This window comes from Xiphias gladius, chromosome 13 (genome assembly GCF_016859285.1).
Source record: "Xiphias gladius isolate SHS-SW01 ecotype Sanya breed wild chromosome 13, ASM1685928v1, whole genome shotgun sequence".
NCBI lineage: Eukaryota > Metazoa > Chordata > Actinopteri > Istiophoriformes > Xiphiidae > Xiphias > Xiphias gladius.
The window spans coordinates 13,284,093-13,303,194 of NC_053412.1; the positions used below are offsets into that span (position 1 = coordinate 13,284,093).

The 19,102-nt window shown below is 41.8% G+C and overlaps 1 protein-coding gene across 1 annotated transcript in view; it reads left to right on the forward strand.

Moving 5' to 3' along the window:
• dmd (dystrophin) overlaps nucleotides 1-19,102 on the forward strand; it is a 334,110-nt gene that overhangs the window by 217,468 nt on the left and 97,540 nt on the right. Inside the window, exons 34-45 of the mRNA XM_040141867.1 lie at nucleotides 4,559-4,720; nucleotides 6,811-6,921; nucleotides 7,617-7,790; nucleotides 7,876-8,031; nucleotides 8,114-8,284; nucleotides 9,280-9,459; nucleotides 9,670-9,792; nucleotides 11,033-11,203; nucleotides 11,643-11,765; nucleotides 11,886-12,020; nucleotides 13,117-13,269; nucleotides 15,708-15,878. Coding sequence (XP_039997801.1) covers nucleotides 4,559-4,720; nucleotides 6,811-6,921; nucleotides 7,617-7,790; nucleotides 7,876-8,031; nucleotides 8,114-8,284; nucleotides 9,280-9,459; nucleotides 9,670-9,792; nucleotides 11,033-11,203; nucleotides 11,643-11,765; nucleotides 11,886-12,020; nucleotides 13,117-13,269; nucleotides 15,708-15,878 — 1,830 coding nt within the window. The remainder of the gene's footprint in view (nucleotides 1-4,558; nucleotides 4,721-6,810; nucleotides 6,922-7,616; nucleotides 7,791-7,875; nucleotides 8,032-8,113; nucleotides 8,285-9,279; nucleotides 9,460-9,669; nucleotides 9,793-11,032; nucleotides 11,204-11,642; nucleotides 11,766-11,885; nucleotides 12,021-13,116; nucleotides 13,270-15,707; nucleotides 15,879-19,102) is intronic.

Sequence of the window (19,102 nt, forward strand, 5' to 3'; positions counted from 1 at the left end):
GCTCTGTTCCATTCACGTGTATCATTAAAGGAGCTTTTTGTAAGTTTTGGTATAGCTACCTAGCCAACGTTAGCATTAAAAGCTGTTTACTGAGCATTCTAGAAGAACCGTTGTGAGTTCAGCATCAAACTTCATTCCTTTACCTACCAAGAGCTGTCTCCAGCTTTGGAAAACAACGCCGATGTTAACTTTTGTTTTCCATTTCTGTCACTTCTTAACTTCTACTTCTACTTAACTTCTAATTTAGCATGCTAACCAGCTAGCCCCGATGTGACCGGCCCGTCTTCTCACTTTTCGAAAGCAAGTCCCTGTAACGTCCAGGCTGCCCTGAAGAAGTAGCGTTTATTCGAGGGAGTATTCTAACCTCTTCTATTGTAAACAAAAAAATGGCTGAAGCTCTTAGCAAGCGACAATCACCACCACCACCCACTCCCGGCAAGAAACCATGTTTAGCGGCAGAGAAAACTTACATATAGCACCTTTAAACATAAGACAATGGCCGTGGAACTGGCACAGACAAATGGAATATGGCAATTAATAATTTAATGTTAAATTCTCCTACAGATATCTCAATCTAAATACCATATGCAGACTAGTCCAAGTGTCTGGAGCAGAAGAATTTCCTTCCCATATCTCTACATACAGACCGGGGGACAGACAGCTGTAATATGTCTTGTGATCCGAGATGAGGATTCTCAAGACATGCATGTGTGCTGGGGTTCTCGTTGGGTTGGAAAGCAGGCCATGGATTGCACCTCCTTGTTGCCCATCATAGGCTTCAGCACTGAAAAACTGCTTATGTAAGAAATTTTTCTGAAGTATAAAAAGTTTTCAAAACTTGTGAATTTCAACCAGAATTTCAGTACCAATACCAAAATGATCGCTGTCTGAAACACAAGCAGCTGTACAAGAATTTTACCCAAATAAAACTGTAATAAAACTGTAATAAAATTTTAATCATGAAGTATCTAATTGATGAATAAGTAAAACACGCTAGATCTGACCACACGTGTAGTATCAGATGTCTAGATGTGAGCTTTACATTTTTTACTTACTTATTTCAATGCTCAATTCAATGGACACATTTTTGCTGCCAGTTAAAAAGTTTTCAGTACCTGCACTTGAATTATCGTGAAATTTAAAAAAAAAAAAAAAAAAAAAAAGGTTTAGTAAGCCATAATTGAAGAACTTGGACTATTGTGTGTATGGTAACTACATTGTTCCAAGTTGTACTTTAATATGGCTCTATAGTCAAGGAGAAACCCCTGTCATTTAATGAGACAATATGATATTTAAAGGTTACCTGTGGTTTTTTTTACCACTAGTACTGCTATTGGAGCAGTGTTTTTGAGAGTGGGCCCCCGTTTAGTTTGTATTGTGTGCATGTGCATCCTCATGGGTGTGTGGTCTAATATTATAATAATAGAATATTGGCCTTGGTTTGATGCAATTCATCTGATCGACAGTTGGTGGCAGTAACATGCCAAGATATGTAGCAATTTGCCAACAAAGGCAAAGAAGAAAGCAAACATTGATGTAAACATTGTAGGTCTCAAGTTCTTAGAAAAACCGGCTCTGCAAATGTATTATGAAGAAGGGAATTCATTCAACAAGTTTGTTGGACCTCAATGATAGCCACAGTGAGTTATGGTGAGAAACACTGAATGTAAACACAACTGCACGGGAGTTGAACCAGCAACTCACACCAGTATAGAGCCTTCTAACTCCATCTGACATCGGCACCATTTGATTCGCCTTCCTTTACAACTTGACTGTGAAACTGCAGACGTCGTCCAAATCGAAGTTAGACAGAAAAAATCTATTTTTTTAATCTATTTCCTACTCCCTATACAAATAAAAATATTCTAAGAATAAGTGCAAGAGTCAAATAGCTTAATGTCAACACTTCCTAAGAATCAGAGCTAAGTTTCTAAGGAGTGCAGGGATCCAAGCAAATGCCGAGACAGTAGAATAAGTATATCATTTCATTATATCAATGTCCCACTTTAAATCTCATGTTGAAATGAATCCAGCCCGTGCATGCATCCGTCTGCATGTCTTAGGATGAGAGGGGCATATTTGCCATTTTAATTTCGGTTTCTTGTAACAGCTGAAGACCAATAAAAGGAATTGTGGTGTGGAGAACGCCGCTCTTGCTTTGCCGATGGCGTTTCCGACACAGCACAGCTGAGCAAACACTGATCCTCTGTCTCTCTTGTTCACAATCACAGCATTCGCCACTGTGTATGTGTGTGTGAGAAATAAGTAATAAGGGAAAAGTGAGTGTTTAATGAGAATATGTATTCATACATTGCCACAGGGAAGGTTGTTATCAGTGTAGTCTAAATATTTAATCTCACTTAAATTCTCATTTCATACATTATAAACTAAGACATGGAAGCGGGAAAGCACTAAACATCTTATGGTAGATCCCATGGTAACATTAGGAATACTGTGAATGTGTGTGTTTGTATGTGAGAGAGAGAGTGCCTGTGACACAAGGGTTACACAGGCTCAGGGCTATACTTAGTCATTATCCTTCTGTATGGGATTAGCATGCCTACCTGTAATCACATATACACTCCCCTCTCTCTGTCCACACATACGGGCTCACACAGGTTTATGATGTAATTGGTATGTTTACTAGTTAATCTTGTAGGCAGTCACCAGAGGAAAGGAAGAAAGGAAGCACTAAGTAGTTGCCAAGGCGCCGGATGCTTTGCTGACAACAGGCGTCGGAGGATCGTTGGTTATTGGTGTTTTTAGTGACAGCGGACTTGATGTGGTCGATCACATGGGGACGACATGAGAGAGAAACCTCGGAGTCCGCTCCGCAAGAGGGTACACGCAGAGGGAGTGTGTGTGGGGGGGGGTGTTTGTGTACATATAGTTCTTCCTTGTGTATGTGCTTATGTTTGTCTGTGTATGTGTTTATGTGAAGGTGTAACTATTGTGTGTGTGTGTGTGTGTGTGTGTGTGTGTGTGTGTGTGTGTGTGTGTGTGTGTGTGTGTGTGTGTGTGTGTGTGTTTGTGCATTGAAGTCATTGTGACCAATACAGGCTAGAATATCAACAGTTATTTATTTTTAAAGGATAAATGCTCAGTTACACTAGCTAAAAAAAAAAAAAATTTAGATCTGAATTAATCAATGTTAGTGGAAGTGTAGCTTTAATTCCACTGAAATTAACCGATTTAGCCGAATCAATTTATTTCGGATCAGTGGATTTGTTTGTGGTGGCGAGATAAATCCAACCAAATGTTTTTTCCAACTTTAGTAAACTTTGACCTGCAGATTTGTGCCGTCGACCAACAGCAAGCTGTCTTGACGGTGCAGTCCAAGATGGAGGAAGCAGTTGTAGCTTATTAGCTGCTTCACGCCGTCAACTTTTAATTAACCTCATCTGTTGGAGTATGAGCTGGAGTCGATGGTACAAAGGCATCTTTTGAATATACGAAAGAGTCAGCATTTTTCCTGAATGATGAACAAGCCCAATAATGAACAAGCCCAAGAATAAAATGTCACGAGGGAGTAAACAACACTGTCCAGAGAAAACAGAAGGAAGCTCAGCGGGCTATTGCCACTGACTAACTAGCACGTTCCCAGTTGGCTAACGTTTTGTGGTTAGCTTGCCAGTTACAGTAGTTCACTAGCCGTACGAGTAGTCACTACATCACCAAGCTTCCAGAAAATCGTATTTTGCGATCACACAGATGAATTAAGGCTGGTGGTATGATACATTTTTCTTATTGTCAAAAAATCCTATGTAAAGTACAAAACCAACAATCTGTTAGTCCGTCACTCAATACTTTTTGACTTCTTTTCTCTGTCTGTGGCTCTCGGGTCCAAGCCCATTTGCTACTTCTGAAGACAAAAATCTTTAAAAGACCTCACAAATAGTTTTCAAATAAGGCTCAATAAGTACTTAATACAGCTGGTCACTGTCATTTTTAACAATTGGCACAAAGGAAGATATATCGGGCTTTTGATAAACACACAATACTTGTGAGTAGGATACCTTCATTGTTGACTTGAGAATGCAATGGGATTTGTTGACAAGAAAAAAGAGAGAAGAGAGTCTTGCTGGATTCTTGATTATGCAGTATTTACCACCGAGAAAGGCTGATGACACCTGACTTTCTGGATTTAGTTGTAGTAAATTTTATTTTTTGCTCATCTAGTCACCTAATTCCAGATACTGAAATGTAGTAGACTGTGTGCCTGTGCGTGCACAACTGTAGAGGTTGGTGTTTTTCAGCATAGGCTCTTTATATACCCACTGCAAAAAATAACAAGTATAAATATGTGAATGAAATATTCCAAGCACACCCAGGGGTTTCTGTAAAATTGCATATCCTCTGATTTTTACAGGGACCTTGTACAGATATTTTCCAAGTTATTATTTATGGGGAATGGCTGTTCTATACAGTGTGGATTGAAAAAACTGAATGTATGAATGTACATCTAACGATGTGTTCCTCACGAGCTGCTTCCTGTATTTATAGCCTACTTTATGCGTCCTTCTAAGTGTTGTTGTTTTTTTTTTCTTGTTTCCCCTAGGCGGCGCTCAGGCAGAAGGAGCTGGAGAAAAGTGCCCAGTGGGCCCAGGAGAATGACAAGACACTGAGGCAGATCCAGGAGTCGCTGGCTAACACAGACCGCCACCTCACTGCATTCCTGACCGACCACATCGACGCCCAGCAGATACCACAGGAGGCTCAGGTAGTGCCACTGCGTATCTGTCTGTGTGTAAGGAATTAAAGGAATCAAAGTTGGGCCATTATACCTTAATGATCTTGTTAACTTGCTTTATCAGTTGACCAATTTTCCTTCTGAGACCTTTCAGGTTCCTTAACCCTTAAATGGTCCCACTCAGTAAAAAGCAATTGTTGAAGTGTATTTATTCCATTTTAATTTCTTTCAACAGTCTGCATCTGGTTTGTCTCCATCAAAGTAAAGTAAAATGACAAATCTCTTTTGGAGAGAAATGTCTAAAGCTGAAGAAATAAAAGAGGTTGACATGTAACATCAATCTGAACCATTTTAAAAGATGAATAAATAAAACAAGTAATTGCAAATAAAGACATAAAAAAATAACAAGTCATATAATATTCAGTGTAATCTGTGTAGAAAAACCCCCCCCACCATAAACAAGCCAAATGCCAGTTTTTCTGCCCGTAATTTCTTGGATGGAATCTGCCTGAAAGAGCCTGGCTCTTCTAGAAGTTCCATTAGACATGACTCAATCGGGGCTAATCAAAGATAAGTGCAACCAAATATTCTACAAGATCCCATAACTCAAAATGTGCTCTGTAAAATGGCTGAGAAACCCGATGCTTTCTCATGACCTGGAGGAATCTGAATGGACCTTTTTCAGTTCGGTGGATCTGTAAAACGTGCATGGACATTCAGTAGATTTGGCCTGGCGGGACCAAAATAGACTGAATTGATTTCACTTTATTGTCAGATTCCTCTGAAATTTGTCTCGTATCACGAGGCACACACTGTTTCACACACGTAATAAAACACAACGATTGGCCAGACAACAAACAAACGCTACAAACATACTGTATTTCTTCAGTTGTTCAGTTTAAGCTGTATATATAACAGTTTGATAGACTGAGGAAGAGATGAGTTCTGTAATCTGTTCGGTCTAGTCTGTGGGACTCTAAATCTTCTGTTGGATGGCAAAATCTGATAATCTCCAAATACAACTTATAGATTTGAAGAAATATGGAAATGATGGGTCTAGATCTGTGGCACCAACTAGACCTAGCCAGACCTGAACCGATGCAAACAGAACCAACCCTGACTGCGAAACCAGACTGGATCAGATCGACAAGGGGTGCCTTGTTGCCCGATCCAAACAGACCCGCCTTGACCTGCAGTAATCAGACGGGGCCGGACTGTATTCACATCAAACTGCTTGGTTCTCGCCAGATGTGTGCTCAGATTTGTGTTAAAGTGAAAAGAATAAACGTATTCGAAAAATTAACTTAACTTGCCATCAGCAATAGCAGGTTTTAGTTGAAGCCCACCGTCAAGCCATTGGCCCTGTCCTTTTTGTTGGTTACAGAAACATCTGTGTGGACAGGCAGAGAGAGAAAAGAAGGACAGGAGAGTGGAAATACACTTAAAATAAAAAATACAGAGATTTCCTCTTTCTGTGTGTGTGTGTGTTTCTGCGTGTGAGGCCACGTGCAAAGGGACCAGAGAGACAATAGCAAAGGCTCTATTTCTCTTTGTGGTTCTAATTAAATCTAGAGCTGCTTTGGACAGGACAGCAGGAGCGCGCACACACACACACACGGGGGGGGGGGTGATTGGATTAGAATGGTGTGGACGAGCATTTGTGATTACTGGGAACTTGGTATTTAAAAAGAGAGAGGGGTGACAGAGACTGTATGTGCGTGTGTGTGTGTGTGTGTGTGTGTGTGTGTGTGTGTGTGTGTGTGTGTGTGTGTGTGTGTAAGGGGAGGGGGCCTAACTAGTTATTAGTTAGGCTTGTTATTAACGTGCCTTCTCTTCTCTCCTTGATGCCTACTGCCCCCTTGTGGTCAGCAGAGGGAGATACACTATCAATCTATTTAAACTTTATTGCCTTTAGTTTCACTTTCCAGTCAGATTTTACTCAATTTTCTAAACTCTATACTTTATAAATATGAGTTCTTAATTTTTATTCACTTTTTTTTGGTTCTCATTCATAAAGAAGATTTGTCTAAAACTCACATTTTGCATTCAGCTCATTTTATTCCTAATTTGGCATTATATTAAGATGTGTGCTTGTATTTGTGCATGTGTGTATGTGACAGAAAATCCAGGCAGAACTGAGTGGCCATGATGCGACCCTGGAGGACATTAGGAAGAAGAACCAGGACAAAGAGCCGTCCCAGAGGATGATGGGACAGATAGACCTTACCCAGGTATTTTTTTTCCTTTTGGTTTACTGACAACATTGTAGTATATTTGTAAAAAAAAAAAAAAAATTAAAAAAAAAAAAACTAAAATGACTTTCCTGACCAAAACATGGCTGCTCCTCAGCAGAGTCAGGCCTTATGTAACAAACAGGAAAAGTCCTCAAACAATCCTTCTCCCATTAAAATAACAAATACAAAATTCAGTCAGTCAGTCAATCAGTGTGTAGAAAAGCGCACAAAGTTGCTGTTCCGCCTAATATGTCTGCCCAGTTGGAAACACAAATGAAATGATTACACAGCCTCCACAATCTGCACGTATCACTGTGTTGTTGTTTTCGTTTGCTTGTTCGTTTTCTAATTCACTCGTATCATTTATTTAGTTCCTGGGCCGGTGCTGGTAATGGATTTGTTGATGTACGCTCAGTTCAAGTCAAAATTTGTGAGCGCAAAACGGACCCGTGCCGAATTCTTTGCAGCAGACTTATTTTTAAGTGTTTTCATTAACATGCGTTGTTTGTTCCGCGGCATATAATCTGTTTAATTGTGTTGTGTTAGCTGTATGGAACGTGTGGCTGATGTTTTTGAAGTACCACACGCAGCACAGAACCCCGCGACTGTCAGAGGATATTTCACACACCGTTTCCAGAACCCACGGGCCGTCTCCTCACAAGTCCACGTGCCTCTTTGCCTTTTTTGCGTAGAAAATGCTGGCAGACGTGTGGACGAAGTTCCGGCTCTTCCAGAAGCCAGCCAACTTCGACACTCGGCTGGCCGAGTGTGAGCGTGCGCTGGCCGGCGTCAAAAGTCAGGTTGGGGTGCTGGACATCCGCAGCGTGGAGCAGGACGTGGTGCAGTCGCAGCTGGAGCAGTGCATGGTGGGTCATCGCATCGCGCTGGCGGGTAGGTTAATAAATAGATTGATGGATCTTATATAAAGCTCCTGCTGTCTGTCTCTAACAGAAGTTGTACAAGGTGCTGAGCGAAGTGAAAGGGGAGGTGGAGACGGTGATAAAAACAGGCAGACAGATCGTCCAGAGGCAGCAGACTGAGCAGCCCAAAGAGCTGGACGACAGGGTGACCGCCCTGAAACTGCTCTACAACCAGCTGGGAGCACAGGTGAGAACACACACACACAAGGTAAACAGCTGAAATCAACCAGGCCAGATTTAGAGATGGATTTACTGTATTCCACTCCAAGGTAACTGAGAGTAAACTGGAGCTGGAGAAGAGTCTGAAGCTGTCGAGGAAGCTGCGCAAGGAGCTGAACGGGCTGACGGAGTGGCTGGCCGCCACCGACGCTGAGCTGACCAAGCGCTCCGCTGTGGACGGTATGCCCAGTGACCTGGAGGCTGAGGTGGCATGGGCACAGGTATGAGCCACACAGACAAAGGCACAGAACCTACCGAGTGACACCCCGGAGGCCTGGAGGTGTAAGACGCTGACGCAGGATAGCAGCGTTCCCACTTTGAGTCCGGCTGAGGAGCTTTGTCCCCCCCCCGCCATAATTTCCTCTCACCTATCAAACTTCACAAATTGAAAGAAAGCATCCAACTTGCCCCTCTTCTAAAAAAAAAAATATGTCGGTGTTTACATCCACTGAAGGAAACGTGTCCTATCCCAAACATTATTACTGCTCTTTTATATACCAACAATCATGCGAAATTTATTATTCTCTCCTCCACCCAGATACAGTTCAGCCAAGCTGCAGAGCTGCCCCACACCGAATTCCTACAACATCCCACAGTATTCTCACGTTTTACCTGCAAGACCAAACGTCATAGTTGAACAACATAGTCACACTTTGATTTCCTGTCTTCTTCCCCGATTACTGCAATTCATCATTCGCTTGATCCAGCAGTTGCTCGTCTACACTTGGCGCAGAGTCCAGCAGCTTGACTTCCTACAAACACTAGCCGTAGAGAGCATATCTCCCCAGTCTTGGCTGAGTTACATTGGCTCCCCACTCGCTTCAGAATTCCACTTAAGATTCTACTGATTACTTTTAAACTCAAGGTACAAGGTCTGGCTCTGCCTCTTATATTTCAGGTCTTTTATCCCGTCAGATCTGAGAACCAAATGTTGCTAAAGGGTTCCAGAGTCTGGGCTTAAGACAAAGGGCAATCATGCTTTTACTGTCTTAGCTCCACTGGTGTGGAACAAACCCTCCCTCAGTATTAGACCTGCTGAGTCAGTGCCACATTTTAAGAAGTTTTTAAAAAACCCACTTGTGTGGAATGGCAACCTTTTTATAACATCTACTCCAATGGTTTTATGTTGATTTTCTATATTTTGTTATGTCTTTCTATGTTTGACCACTCCTTGAAATTCCTTGTTTTCCTTCCCCTCTCTCTCTTATCCCCTCAGTCCATCCACGGGGAGACAGAGCGGCGCCAGCCTCAGCTGCAGGCCGTGGTGGACCTCGCCGAGGCCCTCAAGGCCGTGCTGCGGGGCCACGGAAGCCTGGTGGACGACAAAGTCAGTCTGCTGCGCTGCAACTGGATCGCGGTCACATCCAGAGCAGAGGAATGGCTCAACCTGCTGCTGGTCAGAGAAAAGAGAATCAAAAGACTTTGATACTGTATTCACTTGTCTCTAGCTACCTCTTTCTCTTATCAGTGCTAAAATTATACCAAAGTCTCTAAAAATAACGCAACATCAGCGTCCCTGTTGGCCCCCTCAAAAAGTCATCTCTCTCTTTGTCTCTCTCTTTGTCTCCTCTCCCCCTCTCTCTCTCTCTCTCTCTCTCTCTCTCAGGACTACCAGCGGCAGATGCAGAAGTTAGATGGAGAGATAGAGGAAGTGAACGGGTGGATCGACGGAGCGGAGAAAAAGATGGACGACATGCACAGCCAGGGACCCAACGACACTGTGCTGAAGGTTGTAATCTTTGTCTACTTTGTGTGTCATCTATATCTGATTTGACTCTATTGACTCTTGTGGGGTTTTTTTTTTTCTCCACTAAATCTCAAAGTCTGTTTGTAGATTAGAAGTGAAGGCTTTTGGCCCATTAGGAGAAGAAAAACAGTATTATTTGAAAATCCAGATATTATCCTTAACGGTGCTCTCTTGTTATCAGCTGCGGAACAGAGGGATAAATCATTAACACACACTTATCTTATGTTAGTGCCTGTGGGGGGCAGTGATTCTTAGCTCTCCTCTCTTGTTAAATACGGGGTTGGCTGCCTTTTAATTCAGCGGCATACAGTGAATGTGAAATACTCACTTTTACTGAACACAGGCAAGTTTTCTTATAGAAAGTAGCATGTTCTGAGGCATGTTCTGTTGCATTCTTATTTATTCATTTCTTTTTCTTTCTATTTAATAATTATTCTATACTAACACCGTCCAAAAAAAAAGGACACAGGGCAATAAACACATTTGAGAGACACCAAATTGTGACATTTAACCACTACGGAATACTTAATGTTGAAAGTGAAATACCACTGAATCTATAGCATTGAAAATTTGACTTTAATAAACCATCTTCTCAGATTTTCTCACATTGAAATTCACCATTATAATTTGAATGACCTGATCTTCTGACTTGATCTGAATTTTCAAATTCAAGAACAATAATAAATTGATCTTTTTTGAACATTTGACACTAAAATTTCTATATTACTTTTCGAGGCCCAGCTACCCTCTGAAAAAAAAGATTGTAAATAAAAATCCCATAAATTTAGGAAGATGGTTATCAAAAAAAAAAAATATTTATTAATATTTATTAATATGCTATTTAAATTTTAAAATATTCAGTAGTGGTTAAATTTCACAATTAGCTGTTCAGTTGATTATAGGTTTCCAGATACTTCTGGCCATTTTTGCCTCCATACACCTATCCCTGTAAATATCTGATGTGTAGCTATCACCACACATATTCAAGAATCGACTCATGCTTAAGTCTGCCCGGACTTTTAAAACCAGCACCACTAATGCCAGGGCTGAAATCTCGCCTAACCCACAAAGGGATGAGACACGACAGACGTGGAAGGTTGAGAGTGGGTCTGAACTGAACAAGCCGCAACTCAGTTGTATTTTCGACAGTCCTGCAGAGGCAGCTGTCACGCCTGCGGGACGGACAGCCTCTCCCGACTAACTGTGTGTTTGTGTCCTGCAGGCGTTGCGTGCAGAGCTGGAGCTGACGAGGGGTAAGATGGAGGAGGTGAGGGCCTTAGCCCAGGAACTCATGTCCACCAGGGGGGAGAACTGTCAGGCCCAGGTGGGACCCAGAGTGGAGCAGCTCAACCGGAGGTTTGACACAATCGCTCAACGCATCGCCTCTGGACAGGTAGGGAAGAGGGGCGGTTGTACCCTCTGAATACTGTTATTTTTGAAATTCACATTCAATCTTAATTAAAATGTCAGTTAGTTTGGCTTGTAAATAGTTTCAGTTTTAGATAGAGTTTTTCTCTTTCATCTTTCTTGCTAAATAATATAATCCAAACTATCACCGTAAATTTACTTCAGACTCTCTCCAAGCAGACTCCAAACTCACTAAATGTACTTCATACCCTACCTAAATTTACTTCAAAGTCTCACTAAATAGACTTCCAACTCTCTGGTTAAAAGTCTCACACTAAATTTACTTAAAACTCACACTAAATCTGCTCCAATCTCTCCGACAAAATTTACTTTCTCTTGGCCACTAATGATTTTCCTTTCATTGTGCGTCTATGTGCATGTGCTGTGGCCGTGGCTGCGTGCGTGTGTGTGTGTGTGTGTGGCAGACGGCAGCATCAGCCAAGGAGCTGGAGCAGTACCACAGTGAAGCACAGATCTGGCTGGAGCTCCTGGAGGAAGAAGTCAAACAGGGGGAAAACCTCAAGGAGGAGGACTTCCAGGAAGACAAGGTTTCATAAACACACACACAAGGGGATAATCACAGCTGTTTTGACTTCCTTTTAAATGCCTGCACCTATAAACAAAGTGCGTGTGTGTATGTGTGTGTTTGTGCGTGTGTGTGTGTGCAGGACTGTGAGGAAGGTGCAGTGAAGGAGTTACTGTTGAAGGGAGAGAATCTACAGAAGAGAGTCCCGGATCAGGACAAGAGAGAGCAGATCAGACTTAAACACGACCAGCTCAACAGCAAGTACAACACTGTCAAGGTAACGTAAATTATGCAATACACATTATACACAAACAGACAAGTGAAGCGAGAGAGAGAAATACGTGTTTTCATAGTTAAAGCTGGAAGCTTTCCATCCGAACATTCAGAGAGAAAATCGTGGCCTGAAGGCTGGTTAGGACTGAGGGTCGGCACAGTTTACCCAGCAATACAAGAAGCTACAGTCCAAATCATTGTATCCAATGATCTGAGACGCTGTGATGATGATGGCAAACATGTCCGGGTCACTGACAGCTGCACGTTCCCCAAGTAGCCAAGAGTTCAATTAGGCCCAGTCACAATGTCCCAGTAAAAGAGTTCTGTTGGAGCAAGTCAACGTATCTGGAAGTCACCCTCACGTCATCATAGGGGGAACAGGCACATGGCGCTGGTTAGCAACGTGAGTTTCTGCTTTGGCTTAAACAGAGTCTGCAGAGTTGCTGGAAAGTCTGCTAGGGCTCCAAAAATACAACCAGAGAGCCCTGAGCCCTGAGCCCTCACAACCTTAGCTGGAGCAGCGGCCTCGTGCCATTGCTTTTGCTTGAGCTTGACTTGGCCCATAGGTGTTGGCGCAGGCCACCGGGTGCTCGCCAGCAAGTTTGCCTCCCAGGCATGGCTCCAGGACATAGCCCCAGTCTCCTTAATCGGGGCAAGGTTGCTTGCTCCTGTACAACTCCATTTTGGAATCGCTCTTGTTCTGACCCCAGGCAACACAGCCTCCATGGTCATGAGGGTCTCTCGGATTCTCTCAGGAGAGAAGTCAATTAACAACCTTGAAATAAGAAAAACAGGGGGAACACCTGTTTCACACTCAACGTAGGTTCTTGTTTTTTCTGGCAATGACTCCACATAACCCCATGGTTTTGTTTTGATTCTTAGTGTTATTTTAAGTTAATGTTAATGCACTTTGCATACATATTAATGCTGTATTATTAGATTGTATATAAGGTCCTGCAACACTAGAGATCAGGACAGTGGTTGAAAAATGTCTAAATGTGTCCTAAAGTTAAAGCAGAAGCATTTCTGCAGACGTGTAACTCTGTGTGTGTGTGTGTGTGTGTGTGTGTGTGCGCGTGTGTGTGTGTGTGTGTGTGCAGGACCTGCGTGCACAGAGGAACCGGAAAGCACTGGCTATCGCTCCACAGTGGTACCAATACAGGAGGAAGTCACATGACCTGCTGGCCTGGCTGGACGACATCCAGCGCAGTGTGGACCAACTGCCTGACCCTCCCGAGGGAGAGAGGGTCAAGGTGACAAGACACATACATGCACGTACACGTACCCAGAATTAAGGATAATGTCCAAAGATTTTTTTCTTTTCTCTCGCACCAAAAAAACAAACAAACCATGAAGTTCGATGTCCAAGCTGGGCTACTGTTTATCTCTGTCTTCCTCATCATCCAGCTCCTCACGTCACATTTACTGTCTCTTTAACCCTTTCTCATCCTCCATTTTCTTGGTACATGTGAATCTTTTCCTTTCCCTTGGTTTCTTACCTCTCCCCATCTTCTTCTGGACCAAGGGGTTTGTGTCGAGGCTTTTGCAATGTTTTCCGCCCGGGAAACGGACCTTCTGAATAATTGTTCCAGGAAATCTTCATCATATCTGTTTTACAGAAATAACTGTAGATCAATTCTTCTCCCCAGTAGAAGGCTGCAGCTTTTGTCTGGGAGTTTTTCTGATGGACCCAGAGTCAGGAAAAAATAAAGGCTAATTAAAGTGTGTTGTGAGCAGCATCTTAACATCAATAAATCATTACTGAATTAATTTCTGAGCCAGCAGTATAATTATTATTTATTATAGCTCGTAACAGCTGATGCCAGCTGACTTGCACAGCGTATGTGTTTTCCATTACAGCAGATAGCAGAGCAACTAAAAACCGGGAAGTAAAAACTCCAACAGGGTGTTTTTGGTCAAGACAAAAGGCCGTGTAAACTCCTTGCTCTAGGAGGTAAAGTTCAGATATGAGGCAAAGAAGGGCCATAATAATTGGAAATTTAAAAGCAACTGACTACCTTATTGTGAAACTTAACCACTACTAATGTTAAATTATAAAATACCTGTGAGATTAGAGGTTTGAAATATTTGACTTTGAAAATTTTAAATTGGGGCCCACAAATTCAGAAAACCGTGTAACTTTTGAAAGAAGAAATAACACATTTTTACTCTTACATATGAAAGTAGAATTCACAGGCAAAAAAACCTGTAATCGCCGTTCAATTCAAAACACTGCTACAGTCTTACTTGGTTTGGTATGACCAGTAGCTAGTGTAGCTAACATTAGCTAATGTTTGCAAACCATAGATAGATAAGTTTGCTGATTTAATGACTCGTCTCGCCTGTGCTACTGTTATAATGTTCTAGTATTTATCATTGACTTGTAATTATCATTTGTTTTGGGTTTCAGAATAAGTTATATAGTCTCACTTTAAGGTTCCAAGATTTCCAGTTGCTCCCATTTGAGCACCTTGAACGTACTTTTTATTCATTGAATCAATTTGTTGGGGAAAAAACAACCTGAAATGGAGTTTTTGTATGACTTGAAATGACCCTCTGGAAATTTCAGAGGGGAAATCAAACCAGAGAATTTCACATAGCTGGTTTTTTCAAAGTAAAATTTTCCTAGTTTGGTGTTTAAGATTTAATGCTAACTATTCAGTAGTGATTAAATTTCAAATTAAGCTATTAATTTGGCGATGAGATTAAAATCTTTACAGCCTTTCTTTACTACTATACTCATAACAAACAATATCATGAGAGAGATGCTCCTATTAAAAAGTCCAATAAAAATATGAATGTGAGAGATTTTGCCGGGCTTCTTTGGTAAACAGTTGTTCTAAAAGGGCATCCAAATTAATTTGACAATGATATATCGATGTTAATGCTACATACCGATGCCACAACTTTAAACTCTGTTTGGAATCTGCTCAAAATACACTACATAATTGTGTTTTGGAAAAAGGTTTGATGGAGAAACCCTGGCCTCCACCATTTTTTTTTTTTCTGCTCCCACCCTGACTGTGTATGTTTGTCTTTCACTTTCAGACGATCACTATGACATTTCGCTAAGCGGACTTCTCTCACGCTCGCCTCAGGCTCACCTGTCCTTGCCACAACTGAGAGTTCACGCTGCCTGTCTGTCTGTCCATCTATCTGTCCATGTGACTCTCTGTTGATGTAGTTCTCTGCTTCTTTTCACCTCCACACTCCCCCGCCCACACACAGCACTTCCCCGCCTGTACTGGCCAGTGATTGTACTCCTTCTCAATATGAATAAAGTCTTAAGGCAGTGTGTGCCTCCTAATTACAGAATTTTCTCATTTTATATGGATTATTTAAATGGAGCTACATACAGTAGCAATATACAATATGGATTCCTTGTGTATGTTTATGTTTGACACTGATACTGATATCTTGTCCCTTTTATTAATATGTTGTGTCTTTGTTGGAGTGTGTGCTACTGAGTAAATGAATGTGTTTTATTTTTTTTTATGTATTAATTGTCCCTGTGTGTGTGTGTGTGTGTGTGTGTGCGTGCGTGCGTGCGTGCGTGTGTGTGTGTGTTGTTGTGTGTGTGTGTGAATGTGTGTTTCGAGCACATCCACATGCCTCTCTGTGCTTAACCGCCCCCGCCCCGCCGCGGGCTCAGCCAATAGAAAGTGACCACCTGGTTGATTTCATCCAATAGGAAATTGGCTCAGAGTTCGACAAGAAGAAGGAGGAGCTTAAGGAGGTGCAGGGCTTAGCCAATCAGCTCTCAGAAGCTGGAGGCGCCAATCTAGTGGAGCCCCGCCAACTACAGCTCAACACGCGTTGGGTTGAGGTGGAGGGCAAGTTCATACCCTTCAAAAGACAATGTGTGAGTTTCACTAGGCACGACTTCTATATCTGCAGTACTAACTGAAAATACTACCAACTAGACAAGCTAATAATACTAACTATCTAAGATCTTTAAAAGACAGTGTGTAAGTCCCTTTAAGTCCCTTTATAATTGTTTGTGCTAACAATTAGCATGAAACGTGCTTGAAAAGCTTCTAATAACAAGTATATTAATTGACTTCCTTTCAAATGTGCTTTGCAAGTTCCAGTAGGCTGGACATTCCTGTTAACAGTTTACTATAGGATCCTAAATCGTCACACATTAGCGAAAGTTTGGGCTGTAATTACAGGTACATCAGATTTTTGACTTATAATACGGAAAAATGACAAACTTTCTAGGTGGAAGTGATGATGCCAACACGCCTGTCAGCCATAGATAGGGTTTATTAATGGAATCAAGTCAGTTAAAGTAAATATTTTTCTCTATATTTATCCATAACAATACATTTCTTTGTAAATGTTTTTCTATATTTTCGTTATTGTCATCAAATCCCATGAAAAGACCAAAACCAACAATGGGTTTGTCTATCTGTCAGTACTTTCCAACTTTCCCCCAACTGACCACAGCTGGTCCCTGTAGTTTTTAACAAAGATTACTCAAACAGGAGAAAACAGAGCATTTGTTGGAGACTATTTTCAGCAGTGGATTAATTCTCTAGTGAGATTAGTGTTCTATTGGGTATTTGGGTCAGCAGGATGGTGTGTGTGTGTGTGTGTGTGTGTGTGGGAATGAGCCAAAATAAACTACGGTGTGTGTTTTCATTGTAATGAAGGAACGTGTCACCCAGTGCAACAGTGCAGCTCACTGATGTGTTTTTAATAGTTTCTGGAAAACAACAGAGCTCTGTGGCACAGAGGAGAAAGATACATCAGGCTCTGGATACACACACACAGTGCATGTTGGTAGGATACATTCATTGTTGGTTTGGATCTGCACATGAGATTTGTTAATAATAAGGAAAATCTAGAATATCACCAGACTTATCCTTATCCTAAGGAAATATGAGGTTCTAGCTACAATTCCAAAAGAACAGAACTGTATTTGCTTTAACCTAAATTACCTGATTTGTTTTATTTCACTAACAACAAATATTATGGAAACTAGACTATATAAATTCTATACTCCCACATATCATAAAGCCCAAAGTGTAAAAATATTTTCAATAATGTTAGATCCCCACTAAATTTCAGTTTAGTTTCAAAAAGTTACTTTGAATATAAATCAGAATTGCCCTCTAATTAAAATCGGAGTTGCTTTTTTCGTTTTTCTTTGCTGCATTCTCATTGACGTGTCTTATGTGTACATGTGAAGCACGCTCACATGTTTGAATCCCACTGATTGCTCTGTCTGGCTCTGTGTCACTGCATGCCCCCCCCCCCGGCCAATCACATTACACCCTCGCAGTTCCCTGATCTGCCAGTCCTTGAAGATGTATGTATCCCGTTCACCAGTCATATGAGTCAACCACATGCACTTGCACCACATGATTTCAACTCTTAAACTTGGACACAATACACATCTGAACTATACTCTCAGACTTCCACTAATGCATTTCTTCAGGTGCGCTGAGAGGAATCATGAGCACATAATTAGTGTCCTTGTCCTCTTTCATTACCAAGAGACCAGTGACGGAACGCACTTGCTCTGTCTCAGCGCTGCTCTGCTTCAACGTGGCACAGCGAACCCGGGAGCTGCCCGGGCAACTGAGCTGCTGCACTTGTGCCGTTTAGGCCCCTCAGAGCACTGCTCAAGGACTTTTCAGCAGTAATTGTAAGGAAGAGGGGTGCACTTCATTTCCCGTGGTCTCTATGCTGGTGCGGGTACTCTGTAATCACAAGCCTCGCTCAACTTTAGACTATAGCATCAGAACTTATGAAATACACTAAATGCACTTTGTGTGTTATCCGGTGCTCAATGGAAATTTTATGGTTTAGTTATGAGACTTCAGAGATGATGTTAAGAGCACGTGTCCACAAAGCGTCTCCCTATCCAGAGTGTCCATGAGCAGATCACTCAGTCCGTACCAGCTCATCTGACCTCTGAGGAAATGTCCCTACAAAGTTTGACACTGATACATTTGAACTGACTATAGCGATCATATGTGATTGAAAAACTCTGCATGATGTGTTATGAGTTATGATGCTACCCTACTGTCAGGATATGAGGGAAATATACTGAATGAACAAAATATTATAGAGACTTTATGAGGGAGACTTTCTTTTTTTCATTAGGCTCAAAAAATCGTAAAATTACATCTACTCCTTCTCTGTCATTGAAAAATCCAGAATCTGTGAATATACAAATATTTCACTGCTGCACACAAGAGATCTCCTACGACACTGAAAAGCCAGTTCTCAGTGTTTTTGCACTCGAGGGGCTTTGAAGTTTCTACATCAGATTTGTGTCATTTGTAAACTGGACCACGACTGGCTTCCAAAACTAGTGGTGATGTCCCAAATTAAAGTGAGATTTAAGGTGAGGACAGAGAAACTTTCCCCCTTCAGCAGATGAACGTGAAAACCGCCTTCTAGTGTCAAACTCTGCACATACATCACGCTGCTAAGAGGTCACACATCTGAATCACATAACGATTAGCAAAACACGTTATTGATTTCGGGGGGACTTTAAAAAATTTGGACTAGTGGTTTGCAAATTGTATATCTCTTTTTTTGTTCAAATTTCCGAGATAACGTTAATAATGAAAAAAAAAAATCACAAGCCTCGAAACGCGGCCATTCGTGGTACCATGATTGAATCGTGCCGCCGGATGGGCAACGCAGTCGCCGAAACACCAAAACCGCTTCACATGAGGAAGCGTCCCACTTTGCTGGCACAAATCTACGCTCCTCTCCGCACGTCTGGCTGCGTGCCTGCACCAAAATAGAGCCCTTAGTCATTTTAATCTCCTCTCAGTGCCTGAGCAGCATTGAACCATTGCGGCATGCTGGACATGCAACATACAGCAACGTCAGACACGGGATTGGCTCAGACTGTTGCCGTCTATCCTTGTACAGTGGATTTGATACAAGCAAATCCGGTATAGATGTGTATTCAGTCCAAGTCATCTGAAGGAAAGACAGAAGTAAAGCAGATCATGAGAGTGGGAGACGCAAGTTATTTTTCTGTTCTTTCCTGGCTTAAGCCTTTTTGGGTCTGCAGTCACTGAGGGGTACATATTCAAGCCTTGAATCTATTCAAAGGTT